At 44.6% G+C, this 20,060-nt stretch overlaps 1 protein-coding gene across 2 annotated transcripts in view; it reads right to left on the bottom strand.

Moving 5' to 3' along the window:
• Positions 1-20,060, bottom strand: part of ANO6 (anoctamin 6) — a 422,710-nt gene that overhangs the window by 80,529 nt on the left and 322,121 nt on the right. For both annotated transcript variants that reach the window (XM_085653360.1, XM_085653359.1), the window contains exons 8-9: positions 8,120-8,254; positions 4,561-4,666 (exon numbers count right to left, since the gene is read on the bottom strand). In XM_085653360.1, coding sequence (XP_085509486.1) covers positions 4,561-4,666; positions 8,120-8,254 — 241 coding nt within the window. The remainder of the gene's footprint in view (positions 1-4,560; positions 4,667-8,119; positions 8,255-20,060) is intronic.

Here is a 20,060-nt window from a genome sequence, read left to right as displayed (position 1 = left end):
AGTCCCATGCTGTTCAACATCTACATGTCTCCCCTCACCGCCATCAGCAGACAGCATTGACTCAGCATTGTATTCTACGCCGACGACACCCAGCTCATCCTTTCCCTCACGAAGGACCCCAAACCACCAGACTCAGCTTTCAAGAAGGAATGAAAGACATTGCAGCCTAAATGAGCAGCAGGTGTATGAAACTCAACTCTGAGAAGACAGAAGTCCTAGTCCTTGGATCCTACCCCTCGGTGTGGGACAAATCCTGGTGGCTCCCATCCTCAGCACCCCTCCACCCCCACGGACCACGCCCGGAACCTGGCCATCATACTGGACTCCTCCCTCACCATGAGCCGACAGATCAACGCCGTCACCTCCACCTGCTTCAACACCCTCTGCATCTTCCGCAAGACCTTCAAGTGGATCCCCCCAAAGCCAGAAAGACCATCACCCACACACTCATAACAAGCAGACTGAACTACGGAAACGCTGGAATCAAAAAATCCCTGCTAAACGAACTCCAGACCATCCAGAACACCGCGGCTAGACTCGTCCTTGGCATCCCACGACATGAGCACATCACCCAACACTGGCGAGACTTCCACTGGCTCCCTGTCAAGAAGAGAGTAACCTTCAAGCCACTCACTCACACCTACAAATATCTCCACAACACAGAACCAAAATACCTCAAAGAAAGAGTCTCCTTTCACGTACCCAAAAGGAACCTCCGCTCGGCCGACCTCGCCCTGGCAGAAACCCCGCTCATCCGCAGAACCAGAACGGGCAGAAGAGCCTTCCCCTACATCGCAGCCAAAGCCTGGAACAAGCTCCCAGTCAACATCAGACGCCCCCCACTCTGCATACCTTCAGGAAGAGCCTCAAGACCTGGCTCTTCAGCTGATCGGAACTGCCCCCCACCCCCCCAGCGCCTTGAGACCCTCACGGGTGAGTAGCGCGCTTTAAACCCCCCGATTGATTGATTACTTTTAAAACTAGCTTGGGTTTATAGAAGGCATGGTAAGCTAATGATAGATGATAACTGCATTCTTGGGGAAAGAAAAAGAGTTCAAAAGAAAGATGGTTGAACAGCTAATTAACTTTTCAGTTGTTCAACTGGCAAGTAATTTTTAAAGTCAGTTAGCTGTTTTTTACACCTCACATGTTTTAAGAATTAACTAAGGCGTGGCAAATCCTTGGAATCTGAAGATGCTTTTTCATTGCTTTTATTATGTACAGCTAGGTATTAAATGTGTTTAATTGTGTTTTATATCATATTTTTATAAAGCACTGTGTAGCAAAATGGGCCAAATTCTGCTGTACACACCCACAAACATAAACCCCGAACACCATTATCATCCACTAGATCCTCCTCACCAAGCAATACACTATATCTATCATGAACTTTGTGCACCTGGGAGCACCCACGGACCCCTGCCCCCACCACATCTTCAACCTTGGAAGCAAGACAATTGTCGATTAACTCCAGAAAGTCCTGAACACCTCCATCATCTTGGTCTCCTTCCCCGAGGAACTGGAAACACGCTTAACCCCTTCGGTGCTCATGACGGAACGGTTCCGTCATGAGCGTCGGTTGAGCTGTGCTCATGACGGAACCGTTCCGTCATGACCACGCCCGCGCAAGCAACGGTCAGCACCGCGGGGGAATCCGCCCCGCATGGAAGGGGTTAAGTGAAGCCCGTTCTGAAAAAAACATATGCTGACCCAGCCAAACCAAAGAACTACCGGCCTATCTCTCTGCTCCCCTCGCCATGGAACGTCGCATGGAGGCCCACCTAACTCTGCCCTCCCCCCATCAAAACAGACCACGCCCGCAACCTCGCCATCATCTTAGACCCAATAGTGTCTTCTCTTGCGCGGTGGGACCCTCCGTCGGGCTTGCGCCGGGGCCACCATCCCATGCAAATTTGTTCAGTTTAGCCTGCACTGCTGCCTTAGAGCTGTGACCCCCAGCCATGGTGCAACTGGCCACGCCGGCGTAGACCCAAAATAAAGAAGTACAAGGCTGTCCCGTGCAATTGGGGGCTGCCTGTGTCATCACTCGAACAACCTCAAAGAGGGCCAGATGTAGGAGCGCGAATTCAGGGGCACAAATATCCAGACTCAAGCCGCAGAACAGGCTGCACTCAGCAGGGTGTCAGGATCGGTGTCCCCCGCAAGGCCATGTATCCATCCAGGCCCATCACCAACTAGGCCAGGCAATCACAGGAGCTCCCGAAGACAATGGGGTTTGGCACCCCTCCCGCAGCGTCCACCAGCAGTCCACACCGGGCCCAAGATGGCTGCCGTGCAATTAACGTCACTCACGGGCCCCAGGAGGACAGGCAGACCAAATCCAGCTTCCCATGTGTGTCTGTGGGCTACCCAAAGCCTGAGTGCAATTACTTGTTATAGCTGGAGCCAGCCGGGGGAATGCCTGCGGAGCTCAGGGAGCAAGGGGTCCAGAGGGGGAACCACGGCACACCGGCTGGGCCGCCTCCCAGGAGGAGAATCGTGCCCAGTCCTGGCCAGCTCCGCACCGCTTTCGGATACCACCCCGGCGGGTCGGGGCACACCCCAGCCCCCACTCACCAGCACCAATGAATGGGGCGAGCAGGTCTCCCAGCGGCCAGTGGCAAACAGGCAGTTAGGAGGTTGTGGGCTCACACCATCCCTATGCTTTGCACCACGCCGCCTCAGCGATAGGGCGCCGGCTCCGTCATGGTCGCAGCGGGTGTTGAAGTCGGCACCAGCAATCTGTAGTGCCGCGAAGAAGTCAGAGTGTTGCAGGTCAGCCAGAACGGGCCGCAGGCCGCGGCACAGCAGAAACTTTGCTGCGATAGAGGGGGCCCCCCTCCACACCAAGTGCGTCAGCGGCTCGATTTCAGGAATCGCCAAGTGGAATTCAATGGGGATAGGCTCTTTCGATCCCCAGTGTTTTCAGCTGCATTCCGGTGAAGAAGTACACCAACTGCCGGATTATTAAATGACGGATAATTGCACTCGAACGGAGCTGCCTCAAGAAGCGGCCATCTTCACTGGCGGCTGGCCATGCCCCCCACCATTGGAAATTCATTTTTAAAGGCAATTACACAATATCAGTCTGTATATGTCATATAGTGAGTGAAAAATGCACATTACACATTGTTAATGACATTCAAAATATAATTTTTTTAAACAATTCTAGAGCTGTTAATTGTTGAAAATTTACAGCAATAGCTGTGAATGGAGGCTGAAGTCAGCCCCTGGTTCTTCCTGGGCTCGGCTTAACTGCTTTTCCTTATTCAGCCAAGCCAGGTAGACCAGGAGACTGAGCAGAATTTGTCTCTCCCTTTTTCAGAGGCTCCAGTGACACCGTGAGGTACAGGAGGAGGGAGGGGTGAGAAGGATTGGGGAAGGCTCCAGTGTGCCCTGCTGCACAGGCTCTACCTCTCGCTTTCCCCTGCCCAATCCATATATTTTGGAGAGGCAGGGGAAAGAGAAGGAAAGGTAAAGAGAGGGTCGGAGGCTGTGTATTAGGACATTAAAGGCTGTGTGTTACAACACTGTAATGTGAAGAGCAGCGGCCCTATCCCTGGTGTTATAGGCTGCTGCTGCTCTATTGTCTTCAATGCAGATCTCAACATTCCAAAGTTCTAATTCTGATTAGAACACTGAAATGTTGGGAGCTCTATTGAAAACAATAGAGTGCTCTGGGATGCTAATGGCCGGTAGAAGCCTGGAGGTCAAACGTTCTAATCTTGTTCACAGCTGCTGCTGAGAACAAAGGCCTTACAGAGCCCGAGGGGATTTCAATCCCCTTGGGCTCCGTGAGGCCTTGGAAAGTTCTAATAGCCTTAGAGCCCTCAGTAGCTGGGTTTTTCCGTCATTAAAGTCACAGTCCCTTGTTAAAGGCCCTCGCCTTCAGCTCAAGCCTTTAATGCTGGACCTTCCTTTAATGGCAGGTATAGCCTGCTATGGGAGGCTATATTTGAACACTGGAAGTTTGGGAGTTCCACTAAAAACAATGAAGTACTCAGGGCTTCTAATGGCTGGTAGAAGCTCGGAGCGCAAACATTCAAATGTTGTCCTTTACAGCTGTTGCTATGAACAAAGGCCTCGCGGAGCCCAAGGCATTTAATGCTAGGGCAGGTCTTTAATGGCCGGTATAGGCAGCGTCGGCGGGCTATAGGGCTATATTATGCCATTTAGGAACAAAACAGTAAAAATTCCACTATTTGAAAACATATCGTTGCCTACACAAGGCGGATGCTCTGTCAGCAGAAATTAGAGGTTCCCTTCTCTGAATGGGACTGGGAATCCACAATCTTGGTGGGCTACAGTACTGACAACTTATGGAGCTGCTACTGCTGCATCAAATTCTAAATGACACCCTCAATTACAAATGAGACAACTGCTCTAATCAGTGTTGGACAACAAAACTAAAATATATATTTTTTTGAGTCTATGTAATTACATCATATGCTTGTATCAGATGCAATGAAGAAAAGTGTGCTTTTGCCAAATATTTTACGTTGCCTTTACATTACAAATATTGCAGCTCAATTTCAAGAAAAAAATATTAAAATAAGTCACCTTTGATGAACTACATGTAATGGTGAGATTCCAATAAGTGCATTCCTGATCACACTGGGGACACATAATGATATTGCCTCCGATTTTGGGATCACAGACTTCTTTGCTTAAAAAGAATAGAAATCATCAAAAGGTTATGTGCTTTTCTTTACACGGTTCTCTTCGTTAACTTTTAACACATTTTCTTTTTTGTTATCCAGTTTTAATGGTCCTGATAAGCAATAAACCGGTCTTCATAATTCGTACCAAGCAATCCAGAACAAGGACAGGATGTATGTATGTATATTTATGTACTTTTACAGTGAATACCTTCCTCAAGCCAGGTTCAGGGAGCATATAAGGGAGGACTTTTACAGGAGCAAAGGTGTGAAAATCGAAGTGCAGGGCAAAGATGCATTGGGACAACACCCTGCTGCTTTTCAGTAGAACAGGTGGAATAAGTGGGCTTTTATTTTTGTACGAATGGAGGCATTGTGTTTTGTGAATAGAAGATTAATCCGCTAAGTGCACCTTGTAGGGTTAATCCTGATTAAGCAGATAAACTGCTGAATCCCAAGTTGACATATAAAACCAATTTTTACACATTTTGAGAGAAAAATGACAAACTTGCGCAATTTGTGTTGCCCATGCGTTATGGAAAAATGAGAATTAGATCATGAAAAGACTTAGTAACTGCATCGTAAAAGCATGCAGAAAAGCGTAGAGTAGACGAAATTAGATGTTGAATAACCTCGGTGTATGTTTACTAAAGTACGATGGGGTATTCTTTTCACGTGGAATGGAAAAATTAATGCGATTACTCACGTGCTGTAGGGATTACGTTAACCATTTTCTCCTACAAGCAATGATAAATGTGATGAATTAATTAAACTAATGTAATTTAGAAGACATTATGAGTGTATTTTAGGAGTCTCATATTTGAACTCTATGTTGTGTTGACATGAAAATGTGCAGCAAGTGGAGAAGGGTGCTGCATGGTTATAGTAATTCCAAATTCTATAGAATAATCTTCAACATGTACTAATGAAAGTTACTAGAAAGATTTTGTTTCTTTAGATTTTAAAATAATTTTACATTTTGGTACTTTGAGAATGTAGTAATGTGTCAGAGTTACATATGTTAATTGCAAATAATCTAAGATGCTGCAGGAGTGCAATGAATTGGAAAACAAAATTTAAATAATTTAAAAACCCTACATAAAAAGCATATTTCCATTATTTTATATTGTGTATTTCCTGAACAAAATTCAATTTAGTACTGCATTTTCTTTCCATTGCTTAGTTCCCTTTCTTATGGGAAGATTCCACTAGCTTGAAATGTGAGGTTAAACTATGTGTCACAAAGAGTTTCCATGCGCAAGCTAGGACTACTTGATAATAAATTGTTACATTAGGAACATCTCCCGTGAGAAACTGTCCTCTTGAACTCACTCATGAGCCGTTGCTAAAGGACTATTGTTTGCGCTTTGCATTTTTGAATGGTTTGACAGCTTACGTGATGATCACCACCTTTTTCTAATGAAATGTGTCTTCTATATGCTGCATGACGATCATCCTATACCAACTGACCAATGGACTGAGTGGTCTGACTTGAAAACTTAATCCATATCTTTGAATGATAAGAACAAGGATACTTTTTGCCACTTTTGCCATTTTGCCACAGAAGGGTTTGCCCCTTCGCAGACTTGCTGACACTCCTGGAGAGCACATACTCTGTGAGCGCTATTGCTGGACTTCTTTCCCTCTAGGGAGGGAGATAGCTTTTGAGCTGAGATGATTCATGTCCTTTCCTGAACTTTTCTGCAAAACTTATCCGTGGTAATTTATGGGCTGAAAGAGGTTGATTTGATTATTCTGCACTCCTAAATGTAAATGCCTGGGGTATTAATGTACTTACCTTTTAATTTACTGATTAAATATAACCATCTGTAAATCCTGTTTCTGTCTCTCTATGACTTGTCTCCAATTATTGATTGTGCATTCCAATCTGAGCATTAATGAGGGATGGGAATTCAAATAGAGAGCTCTCGGGGAAACAGATACTAATGTTACTATTTTGCATAGCTTTAACAGAACTATTTGTTTGCATGGTTCTAGTCCGACTAAATTTCTTCAGGAGATTTGGTCTAGCTGTGATAATTCTGTATTTGTATAGCCTAGTCTTGAGGGTCATATACATGAATTTAATTACAGTTTGTAGGTCAGTTACCCAATTTCTGGTCCTTGTTGGATAACTAGGACTTGGATCCCCGATATTCGACCCATCTCGGCACGGTTGAAAAATCCATTGGGGGACAAAGTAGCAGACTCTGAGGTAAAGTGTAAAGACAAAGTAAATGGGCCCAGTGGGGCTACAGCGGTCCTTAGACACTAAATCTCAGATTTTTGTTACAAAAACTAGCTGAAAGTTAGTTTACTACACATAGGAGGGGCCCTCTTAATGCCAACCTGTGTGTCTTTTTCTGAAAAAAAGTTGGGCTGCTCTTCTTCCAAACAGGCTTGTGGATAAAACATGGAGTCTTGGAGTCAATGAGTGTGGAGAAGAGGAGAGAGTGAAAGTTCTTATTGCAAGTAAGATTCATGCCCACTAGCAGTATGTGGACTCGTATGTAGAGTTCTGTGTGAAGTGTTTGAGTGCTGGGAGAATGTAACCATTTATGTAAAGTACCTGAGGACTGTAGGTAGGGTTATATGTAAAGTTATTGACTGGCAGTATGTCAACTGATAAGTAAGGCATTGTGTAAGTTTCTTAAAGGTTGGCTGAATATTTACTTTAACTAACGTTATTAAGGGCTAGCTGTATGCCTGCTTGTGGGTAAGGTTGTTGAAGACTGGTTTTGAGTCAACTTCGTATGTAAGCTTCTTACTAATTTGCTGTTTGCGTACTTGTATGTATGTAAGGTACATGAGGGTTTGAACTTTACAACACTATATAATATTGTATCAATATATTGTATATTCAGCTACTACCGTCCACAACACTACTATCTCCATTGTGGATAGAATTTCTTACTAGCCAAGAGAAGTCCAAGAAGAAAGTACACAAATCAGAAACCAAATCTTAAAACTGAATGAATTGGCCATTTGTGACACAGTTAGATGCTTCAAATCCTCATTAGAAGATTTATCCATTTTGTTGTGTAAACTGGTATTTTACAATCTTCAAAATGCATAACTGAAATATGTCCCATAAAACAGAGGATTGGTGAAAAGATGGGAAGATTATCTATCTGTTCACTGGCCAAGATTTAATCTATAATTCACATAAATTCCCTGAAATCTCAAAATAACTACATCAAAAGGAGACATGCACGTTTTCCATGGCTTATCCGTCAATGTTGAAAAGGTAGGTATGATATTAAGCAAGGTTGACATCTCTGGTCAAACTACAACTAAATCCTAACCCTACACTCCACTACATTAATCTTTGCAATCTCAGCATTCATCTTCAATTACAGAGTTCTAAAGAAAACAAATAAAAATATTTGCTAAGCCTGTATAGGAGGGCATATTGCATAATATCAGCACACAAACATGTGACTCTGCAGTTCATACGATACCTCCATGTGCAGGTTTCCTGAGATTTGTATCCATAAAGAAAACAGGCAAGTCCCACAACTGCTGCAAGGACCAACATCTTTGTATAAAAACCAAGCCAAGCAAAATAAATTCCAACTTTTTCGCCGTAATATTTCCTGTGTGAAGTAAAAGCTTGTGTTAAGCACAGCAATATTTAATTTTTATAGTATAGCCATGTAAACATTCATAAGGTGTTTCATGGTTGTTTTATTGTAGGGTAAAAACATTTGGGGACCATGAAACGAGGGTTAATCACTTATGTCTAATTGCTAACCAACTTGATTACTTTTTATTTTTTTTTATTTTCAAAAACTTTATTTGACAAATACTGTACAGTCGGGATACATTTGCATCAAATCAGAGCAACTTACACAGTGAGATTATAGCCAAATATTATAAATGTAATGACATTACCAACATACCAAAAATAGAAGACCATGAGGTGCCGCCAGAGCACCACAACCCACGCAGGTACAGAAGGGGGAAGGGAAAACAATATAAAAGTAGGGGCAGACACAGTGAGCAAAGAAAGCATAGAAATAAAGGGAGACAGTCACTGACCAGCATCGGCGGCCGCCACGGGCGGGGTGCCGGCGGGAAGCGCGGGAGAGGCAGCACCGCTCGAGGGGAGGCGGGCATGAAGATATGTGACTAAAGGACCCCAAATGTCCATTGGCCGGGCTCTCGCAGGGAGTAAGTCCCAGAATTCAGAAAGCAAAGTCTGGCACCTCGAGGCGTCCTCAAGCCAGTGTGCGAATTGAGGTGCCTGTCTGCGCCCCCAGCACATAGCCACCCTATGCCTGGCCAGAACAAGCAGCATTGCAATCAGGCGGCGAGAAGCATCCGGACAGAATTTAACGAAGCCTAGCAGACACAATGGTGGATCGGGCTGCACAGATGCAGAGGTCATCTCGGAGATGGTGGTGCATACCGCTTGCCAGAAATCAGATACCTTAGGGCGCAGCCACGCAAGATGTGCAAAATCCGCAGCAGGGGCGGCACTCCGCCTGCAGCTATCGCTAGGAAGGAGTCAAAGTCTGTGAAGTTGGGCAGGAGTGCGATACAGTCTGTGCAGATATTTGAAATGGATAAGACAGAGCCTGTAATTAGGTGACAGTTTCTTCATCTGATTGCAACAGTAAAGCTAGTCATTCTGAGCGATTTCCATGCCGAAGTCCTCACCCCAAGCCACACGCGCCCGGTCCGTCGAGATGGAAGAGGACTACAACGTGAGGGCGTATAATTTAGTGATGATTTTGTGGGGGGCCGGGGAAGTGTAGATAAGATCCAGAGCAGGCATCGTAGGCGGGGGCTGGGGAAACGTAGGGTGCATCTTCCTGCATATAGCACGCAGTTGATAAAATAAGATGGTGTCCAGCCGGCCAGAGGAGATGGAAAGGGAGTAGAACGAGCCACCAGGGTAGAGATCTGCCAGTGTCGACAGGCCCAGGCGTGGGGCATGTTTAGACATGCCAGATGGTTGGAATGGGGGAAAAGCAGGATGCCGCACGATTGGCATGGTGTCTGCCGATAGCAGCGGGTCATTAGTGAGTTGGCGCAGACCGGACCAGGCCCAGCGCAACGTCTCAACCGTGTCCACCTCCGCCCCCGAACCGCCGGGGCAAACAGGGCGGTAGTCAACGGCCTGGGGGATGCGATATCAGTCTCCACAGCCACATGAGGTTGATACGGCGAAGGGTGGATCCAAAAATGCAAAAAGCTAGCCTGGGTGCTCAAGGCATAAAGCTTAAAAGTAGGTGCACCCATGCCAGTAAGGATGTCGTATGCAACTCTTGGCTGCTTACCAGCCCAGACTAGAGATATAACCGGGGAACAAATTTTACGAAAGAAATGAGCAGTAAGGAGAAGGGGGATGTTTAAAAAGAGGTAGAAAAATGTCGGCAGGACAGCCATCTTAGCAATGGCTATACGGCCAGCCAAGGACAGCGGGAGCCGGCTCCAATGCGGGATCCTAGACTCCAGCCAATCCACAGCACGCCCAAAGTTAGACCTCCAGAGGTCATCCAAATCCCTACTCAACCAGATACCCAGGTAGCAGGTGGGGCCAGTAGCCCAGACAAAGGGAATATCTGGCTGAAATGGCTTTGTGGCATCTATGAGGGGGAACAACACAGACTTGCTCCAGTTCACCTCTATACCCGACAAACCACCAAAGCGAATTAACTCACGAACCAGAGGGCTGAGATTGTCTTGGGGATTGCGAACGTACAGTGCAACGTTTTCAGTGTACATGGAAACCAGGAGGGCTCGCAACGAAAAACCTATACCCCTGAGAGTGTGATGCTGCCGGAGTCTGGCCGTCAGGGGTCCATTGCAATGGTGAAGAGCATGGGCGATAAGGGACACCCCTGCCGAGTACCGTGTTCAATCAAGATGGGGTCCGATATCTGACGATTAATTTGGAGCTGAGCCGAGGGGCGGGTATAGAGAAGGGATATCTATCGTATGAATATATCACTAAAACCAAGGCGCGGTAGGAGAAAAAATAAAAAGGGCCATTCAAGTGTGCCGAATGCCTTAGTGGCATCGAGAAGGGCGGCCACCGCAGGGAGACCGGGGATGATCTGGTGGAGGACCGAGAAAATCGTCCTAAGATTATGCGAGGTGGAACGACCAGGGATGAAGCCAGACTGGTCCGGGAGAGCAATGATGGGCATGAGGAGGAGAAGGCGGGATGCCACCAACTTAGCAAAGATTTTATTATCTATATTAATGAGGGAGAGGGGCCGATATGAGTCATGACTGTCAGCTGGTTTGTCGGGCTTGAGTAGCAGCGTAATCATTGCCTCACGGAGGGACGGAAGGAAGAGGCCATTATTAAAGGATTCGTTGTACATGGCAGCCAAGTGTGGTTCCAGAAGCGATGCAAACGTTTTCTAAAAAGAGGATGGAAGACCGTCCAGACCAGGGGCTTATCACTGGGTAGGCTATTAATGGAAAAACACACAAGATGATGGACGGAATGTTGCACATTGGCAAAACATTCGCCCCCAGTAACAGATCTGGGTTTAATCCATTGTTATTTTGCTCACCACGCCACCCCAGTTCAGACATGGCCATATGCAAATCAATCTTGACCCTGTGCCTCATGGGAACAGCCCAGCCCGAACTGCCAAGCCACGTCTTCCCTGGACCAGAATCAAGCATCCTAGGACCGGTTTCGGGGTTTCACCCCTCTTCATCCAGAATAGCTTGACTCTAGTGGCGTAGTGAGCATGGGACCCACGTCTGGGCATACCCTTCCCACATAGGGTGAACAGCAAAACACACAAGATGATGGACGGAATGTTGCACATTGGCAAAATATTCGCCCCCAGTCACAGATCTGGGTTTAATCCATTGTTATTTTGCTCACCACGCCACCCCAGTTCAGGCATGGCCATATGCAAATCAGTCTTGACCCTGTGCCTCATGAGAACAGTCCAGGCCGAACTGCCAAGCCATGTCTTCCCTGGACCGGAATCAAGCATCCTAGGTCCGGTTTCGGGGTTTCACCCCTCTTCAGCCAGACTAGCTTGACTCTAGTGGCGTAGTGAGCACGGGACCCACGTCTGGGCATACCCTTCCCACATAGGGCGAACAGCAAAACACACAAGCTGACAGACGGAATGTTGCACATTGGCAAAACATTCGCCCCCAGTCACAGATCTGGGTTTAATCCATCTTTAGTTTATTAATGGCAGCCAGTATCTCCTCCTTAGTGAAGGACTCGTCTAAAAATTTCCGATGTTAGTCTTCCAGCTATACCAACGCGATAGTGTCAAAATAATGCTCAAAGGCCTCGCCCGCGCGCGGGGGGGGGGGGGGATTTGAATAATATTCCGTAAAACAGGTCTTGATTTCCTCTGGAGAGGTGGTTCTGGCAGGGCCACCATCGCTAAGGGCAGTGATGTATGACGCGGCGCTGGGGGGGGCGAAGAAGGTTCACCAATGTCTTTCCAGGCCGATTGCCCTCTCCAAAACGGCAGGGGTGAGCCTCTCTGCCCAGGAAGACGAGCTCTCGATCAGTCTCTTCAGTGAATGCAGTGTGCTTTTGTCGTAGAAGCGTGAGATTCTCCGGCCCGGGGCGGGCCGCCTGAGCGGCGTCCAGAGCCTTAATTTCTGCTTCAAGCTTGTTCAAAGCGGTGCGGATGGAACGAAAGACCCCAGACTGTTTAGAGATGCACTCGCCCCGAATCACTGTTTTGAAACCATCCCACAAGACAGAAGCAGAGTCCACAGAGCCCACATTGAGGTCGAAGTAGTTGGTAATCGCTGTTTGGATCTCGGCACAAAAGACTGTGTTGCGGAGATCATTCGGGGGGAGTGAGGGAGACGGAGAGAGACCTGAACCGGAGCATGATCCAAAAAAGTGCGCGCCATATGGGTAGCTGATGTGAGCCAAGTGAGGACATCTGGGGAAGTAATCCAAAAATCAATGCGTGACCAGCAGCCCTGGGCCCCCGTGACACAGGTGCCCTCGCGGGCGTCGGGCTACACATGACGCCAGGCGTCGTACAGCGAATTATCAGTCAGTAAAGACTGGAGCAGGGTGGTGGCACGGGGATGGGAGGAATGAAGGCCCGAACGGTCCAATGCCGCCAAAAGGGTAACATTAAAATCCCCACCCCCCGCCAGAGAAGAACCGCCGGGCCAAGGGATGAAATAAGGTGCCATTACCAACTTGATTACTTTGATATCACATTTGAAATATGTGATCTGAAAAATATTTAGGACATTATCTTCTGATTTACTTTTGATGCCTGAAAGCCATAATTTGAATACCAATTGATGTAATCTAATGTAGTGATTCTTAACCTTTTGACTTCTGTGGAGCCCCACATAATTATTAATTAAACCAGAGTGCGGACACGGAATCGTTATTGGAATTTGGGGTCCCATACTAAGTTATCACTGGAAGCCAGGGACCCAAGCTTCAGTATTTTCAATGATCTGAACCGCAAAACAATACACAAAAAACAAAGAAACAAGTATTCTTAAAACAAACATACAAATGAGAAAATATTTATTTATTCACAGACAAGTATAAACAAAAAGCAAATTTCGTTTTAATGGGAAGGTTTGAGATTTTCTCAATTCAATTGAGGCCACTCATCATCCATACCATATTCTGTTTGATGCACTTGTACTGTTCCCACAAATCAATCTGAGGATACACATTTTTATCTTCCAATTTCAAATTAACCCACATTTACAGAACGTTTCATAATTTTCAATTTTCCATTTTGCTTCTTTATTTATACACACTACATTAGGATTATTCTCCAAGCATTCGCAGACCCCATATGTAGGTTTTGCAGACCCCCCCCCCCCACCACCAGAATCCCCGGACCACTGGATAAGAACCACTGATATAGTTGATTAAGTTCTAGGTTAAAAACCAAAGAAGCTGTGTTTCTTTGACCATAACACTTCCCCCAGTTTCTGCCAACTAGCGCTTCATCAAACCAATTTCCGACATTCTAAGAGAAGATACAGAAAGAATCAACGGCCATATACATCACTAATCCTCTACCGTGTCTGTGAGATTATTGCTGGAGGCCTCAGTGCTTGCTGTGGAGTCGCTCCTCTCACTATCACTCACCACGTAAGCTCTATTAGCAATCTCACTAGGCAATGTCCCAAACCAAATAAAAGTCAGTCCATCTTATCTACTGGCCAAATTCATCCTCTCCCTTATAAAACATATATAAAGAGTTTGGCTTGAATAACTTATAAAGAGAGATTCTCTCTTCATCAGCAATTTATAAGATGCCTCCAATCAAGATCATGTAAAATCTCCCTGCCTCACCTGCGCCCTCCAAGAGGATAACTCAAAAACCCTACCAAGTTGCATCCATTACAAGCTTCATAAAAATAATTTGGCTTCTCCAGCAACTACAGTTCAAACAATTGCAGGTCTGCAAATGCACACCACACAATTATAACAGATAAAAATTGCTACGCTCAATGTAGATGTCCTAGTCCACACCGAAACATGGTTTAACCGTCTTAGGCCATCATCTGGTTTTCTATCACCAGAACAGATTAGGATGAATACTCTTTAGGTGTGGGGTGTAGCCATAATGCATCAGAACCTGTAAATACAAGTGCACTTACATACATCCGAATCCTAAAACTAATCAGGAAACTGGAACGAAAATGGAACATCAACAAAATATTCCCTTGTGACTCACAGGAACCAGGAAATAAACAGAATCAAGATTTTATTACCCCAAATACCCTATCATTTCAAACCAAATTCCACTACTCACTGGTGAACAACCTGAAACCATACCCCAGGTCCTACCCAGTACACAACATCTTCTAAATGTTTAGAGTTACAATAATTTGTCAGCAAAATCAGTTCATGAAAGATTTCAATCTGAATCATATTTAACTGAAAAACTGAAAACATTCTGCCTTCAGAAAAATACAATGAATGGGCTGAGTTAAATTTAATCTCTGAAGATAACCAATACAAAACCTAAAACCAACCACGTATAATGAAGACACCTTCCAAGTCAAAATCCTTAAAAAGAACATTGATCACATCATTAGACAAATTGGAAGGCTTGATGGTATCGAATTTCCAGAGGCTCAACCCTCAAAAAACATAGTCCCTTAAACAACACAACCACAAATTTAATACAGAATGGCTAAAAGAATTATAGGCAGACAGTTTCAACTCCTTCCAGTCATCTGAAGAAAAATCCTTATTCAACTGGATTGATCACTACTTGTGAATGACCTCACAAATAAACCACACATCGTAATTAGCCACACTGACAATACTCTTCCAAAAAAAAAAGAAACTCCAACCCTTAAAAACACCAACAATTTGTCTTCTTGTGGTCCAATCCCTAATAATCTCTCAAGTTAATTATGAAAGTTCCTAGATCTTCATTTCCCCTTAAAGCCATCATCCACTCAGGGGCTCATCTGGTCCCTGGCACTTGAAAAATTCAACCAAATTACTGCATTACTAAGATAACTGTATTTGCTCTCCATTTTTAATTAGCCTGAATAACTTTCAAAGATATTCCCACTGCACATCCAAATTACCTACGATCTTTCCTAAAAAGTCAGCAGGAAATAAACATCAAAGACACAAAGATATCATGAAATTGGAATACAAAAACCTAAAAACTCATGCCAACTATTCAAAATCCTTCTTTGGATTTGCACGAGTCCTCAGGAACTCCCTTTCAGAAGAAATGAGATGCCATTAAGATCTCTTAACGCTCTGCATGAACTTAAAAAACCTTTATATTTAATTGTTGGGATTGATTGGCACGCTGAAATGATTTGTCCTGCAAAGAGATTGTTACTCCACATAGTGCCCTGCCTTATCTTTATAAACACCTTTCCAACTACTGCTTTACTTTACTACATTCTGCTTACTCCCATCTAATAAAGCCTGTTTCCTCCCAACTCACCCAATTGATATGACTCTACATGTTAATACCGCATTATGTTTCAGTTCTGCTCTTTATGTACAGATGTCTCATGTACTTTGAAACAATTGTGTTCCATGGCATGTTGCACTGTAACTGCACAGGCAGCATCGAGTATAGTGGTACTATGGAAATTGTAACATGAAATAAATATTTCTGTATTCTTTCTTGATCAAATACTGTTATCCCGGGCAAATCACTATCAGCCTCTGGTTTTGTTCCATTATCTGGAAATATTGGCAGATCAATGGGCTTGAGGTAAATAAAACACTTACATATATTATTCAATCTACTATCCCTGTCATGATGGCTCTTAATCTCCTGGCCTTTTCCTTCATCATATTAAATTATTCGGAGTATGTAGGAAATGGAGTTGTTGGTTGAGAGGGGTTAAACCCTACTCAAGCAATAACCACAATTCCTGTCAGGATGAAGTCAGAAGCAAACCCCAAATTAACCTGTGCGTAACCCTCTGGTAGCTTGGCACAAAACCAGCTAGGCCTAACTTAGAAGCAATATGTAAAGTATTTATTCAGCACATCAAAAAGTAATAAAGTAAAAACACAATACAAAAATCCCACACCTGTTTAGAAAAATAAAGAAAATGTAATAAATTATTTGAGACAAAAACAAAAAACCAATTTTAGTTGGGACGCCGAATTCAGACGGCGCTATTTGCATGGAAAAGGAAAATTATATTATCTGGGGCATACTATTTTTTGTAAAATATCAGTTGACTGCGTATTCTGTGACAGTTTCAATATCCCTCTTTTTTCTGGTTTTGTTTTCAGTTCAAGCGGTATCGTTTACATGATGAAAACATTTCCATGACATCTATTTGTCTCTGAAATGTAGACATCTAAAGTAAGGCTTTTTCTTTACTTGAATGATCTACATCCTCGAAATCGTTCTTTTTGTGATCAACTTTCACTGTACCAATTAGAGTGAGGTTGAGCATAATCCATCAATAATGGTGTTGGTGACTAATGTCTCGCTCCATTTATATGTATGAATCACATGATACATATGCGGGGTCCTTAGCAATGAAATTTGCAAGGTTCACAATCTTGCTCCTTATTAGACAGCTTTATTTCAGTGACCAAATTATGTATTTTAAATAAATAGATAAAGTTATATTTCTTTCAGATTCTTTAGATGAATTTACTATCTACTTGAACTAAAATATTTCTATGTCCTACATTGATCAAATCTTGAGTAAGTTTTCTCAATTACTATGCTACACAATAGGTGGGTAAGGGTTCTTCCACTTCTTCTTCTACTATTTTTATGTATAGATGAGTTAAATTATATGTTGAACATTACTTCACTGTCTTATAATCATTAAATCATTTTTCTTTTCACTTTTTTGGGTGTAGAATTTTTTTTTATTACAGTCCTTGGTAAAACAAATATAATTTTATATGATTGTACATTCTACATAGGGGTCTTCAGTCCACATATGAATCGCTTTGTCCTGAAGATGGTCTACTTGATGTAATACATAAAAAGACCTTTTAAATGAATTTATTGAATTATACATTTCTACACAAAACTATACACCTGTAATTGATTGATTCATTTATTTTTGATTTAATTAATTGATGTATAAAATTCACATGAAGGAGGACATTATTTTTGATACTCATAAATGATATTTACAAAGTTTATCCAAATACTTTGAAATAAAATCTCTTGTAGGCACCTTTACCTGACAAATTTCTAAAAGTGGCATTTTCAGAATTGTGACTTAAAATCTGACTTTACCATTAAAGAGAGTTTTACATTATATTCCTTTAAATACCAAACTCGATATTCCTATTTGCTCTCAATTGAAAGTTATCACTTATTAAATGTAATAAGGTAACCCAATGTTATGCTATTGAAAAGGTAAGCCTTGCAGTACTCAAAAAGGAGTTTAAGAATGTTTCACTACTAGGACATGTAAAACTTAAAAGTACATGTCCACCTCTTTAAATACACTGCACCCTTCCCTATGAGCAGTTAGGGCCTTCCCTAGGGCTGCCATATGTATTAAAAAGAAAGGTTTACACCTGACAAAAGGTTTATTTTGCCAGCTCGAAATGGTTGTGTAAAACTGCACAAACAAGCTGCAATGCCAGGCCAAAGCCATGTTTAAAAAAGCTACTTAGTTGGCTGGTAAAATCAGTGCAGCAGGTCTACTTATAGCATTTGATCTACAGGCCTTGGGAACCTGTACTACCATTTTACTAGGACATTAAAAGTAAATTAAATGTGGCAATGGGGTGTAAGCCAGTCTTACCATGTTTAAAGGAGAGAGCACAAGCACTTTAGCACTGGTTAGCCGTGCTTAAGTGTGCAGAGTCCTAGAGCTAGTAAAAGCAAAGTCAGCGAAAACAGGAGGGGCAGGGATATCCGGTCCAACAGAATGTTTCTTTAACATGTTTAGATGCAGATAGTTGATAGCTATGAAGAACACTTCTCGCTGCCAAATTTCTGAATGATGACCTCAAGTCATTTTTATGCACCAACTTACATTTACATGACAAATATGGCTAAAGCACAGTTTTGGTGAAAAACAAAAAAGCCTTAATCCATTAAGAAAATAAACACCCTCAGCATAATATACGACGACGGTGACAAGGCTGGCAAACTGCTGACCTGGTTGGACTGCCGAGACCAGGCCCACCGAGTTGTGGTGGAGATAGAGACGGATTCCGGGACTCACCTTACTGCCCCACAAGATATAGCCGACGCCTTCGGCCAGCACTATCAGGCCGTCTCTACATTCCAAACTCCACACACGGAAGAGGAGGCATCCTCCTTTCTGCAAGTTAATTCACTTCCATTGCTCACTGTAGACGAACACTCTGATCTTGACCAAGAAATCACTAGAACAGAGGTATAAAAAGCCATCCACGACTTGCGGGGTGGCAAAGCGACGGCCCTAATGGCTTGCCTATAGAGTTGTTCAAACTCACCGTGGGCAAGTTTGCTCCCCACCTTTCATGAGAGTAAAGCGACCGGTCTCCAACCCTCCAATCAAAGACTCGCAGCTATCGTGGTCATTCATAAGGAGGGCAAACCGATCAACAGGTACTTCTCCTACTGACCGATTTCGCTGTTAAATGGCGAAGCTAAAGGCCTGGGGAAGGTCCTTGCCTCTCGCTTGCTCAGGGTCATTGCACGCTTGGTTCACCCGGACCAGTCAGGATTCATGCCCGCCAGGAATGCCTCCCTTAACCTGCGAAGACTCCATGGCATGTTATGCCAAGCTGCGACCATTGGGGAAGATGCAGTGGTGGTGTCCCTGAATGCGGCTGCGGCATTTGATACCATCGAGTGGCCCTACATGTTTGCAGTGTTTCAGAAACTGGGCCTGGGCCAGGAATATATTGGATTGGTTCGGTCCTTTACCAGCAGCCACTGGCCCAAATAGTGGTCAATAACAGGAAATCTTGCATCTTCGCGCTCAGCAGGGGCACCAGGCAGGGCTGTCCCTTGTCCCTGCTCCTTTTTGCCCTTACCCTTAAGCCGCTGGCGATGTGGGTCCGTAGAGACCCCCTCAACAGGAGCCTCAAGTGGACCCCAGGTTGGGAGGGTCACATCTCGCTATACGCGGATGATATCTCGCTTTACCTGGCTTCTCTGGCGGCCTACCTCAACAGGGTCCTCAACATATTCCAGGTGTTCGGCGGCTTCGCTGGCTACAAAAATAAAATTGGACAAAGTCAGTGCTTTATGTCCTCTACGGGGTGATGCCTCCGCTTCCCCGGGGATACCAGTTGATGGAAGCGACAGGCGGCTTTAAGTACCTGGGGATCTGGGTCTCTAGGGACCCGTCCCGGTTTTACGAGCGGAAACTCCAGCCGCCCCTGCTCCATCTCAAGAGTGATGTTTGGCATTGGAAATCACTCCCCGTGTCTCTATTGGGGCACGCGGCCCTATTCAAGATGATGTCCCTCCCCAGATTCCTGTATGCTCTGCAAAATACTCCGCATTAGGTTGACTCCTCATTCTTCAGGGAACTAGACTGCATCCAGCGCGACCTGCTTTGGTAGGGTAGACCCCCCCACCCCGGATAGCCACTATTAAGCTTACACTGGGGTGGTTTGATAGGGCAATTGGCCTACCAGACATCAAGAAATATTACTGGGCATCCCACCTCACAGCAATCAACCAGTGCACATATAGACCACCGGGTGACCCTGCCTTCCAGATGGATAGGTGGCTTCTACCTGGGGGGAGCTTTGATGGGGCACTATACTTGCGCTCGTTTAAGCTGGACTTGACCAGACCCACCGGGCATTCGGTACAGGCATGGAAGGCAGCCACGAAAAGGCTGGGTGGGAAGGTAAGATTACACAGGCAACAGCGCTCTGGCACAGCGAGCAGTTGGGTAGGTTGAACCACTCGAAGGGCTTTGATTATTGGGACCTTATTGGCATATCGAGGGTGGGAGACATGTGGAAGTCAGGAGATATAA

Source organism: Triturus cristatus, chromosome 4_1, assembly GCF_964204655.1.
Source record: "Triturus cristatus chromosome 4_1, aTriCri1.1, whole genome shotgun sequence".
In the NCBI taxonomy this organism is placed as follows: Eukaryota; Metazoa; Chordata; class Amphibia; order Caudata; family Salamandridae; genus Triturus; species Triturus cristatus.
The sequence above is the reverse complement of the archived record's forward strand: the minus strand, read 5'-3'. Positions and strand labels throughout refer to the sequence as shown.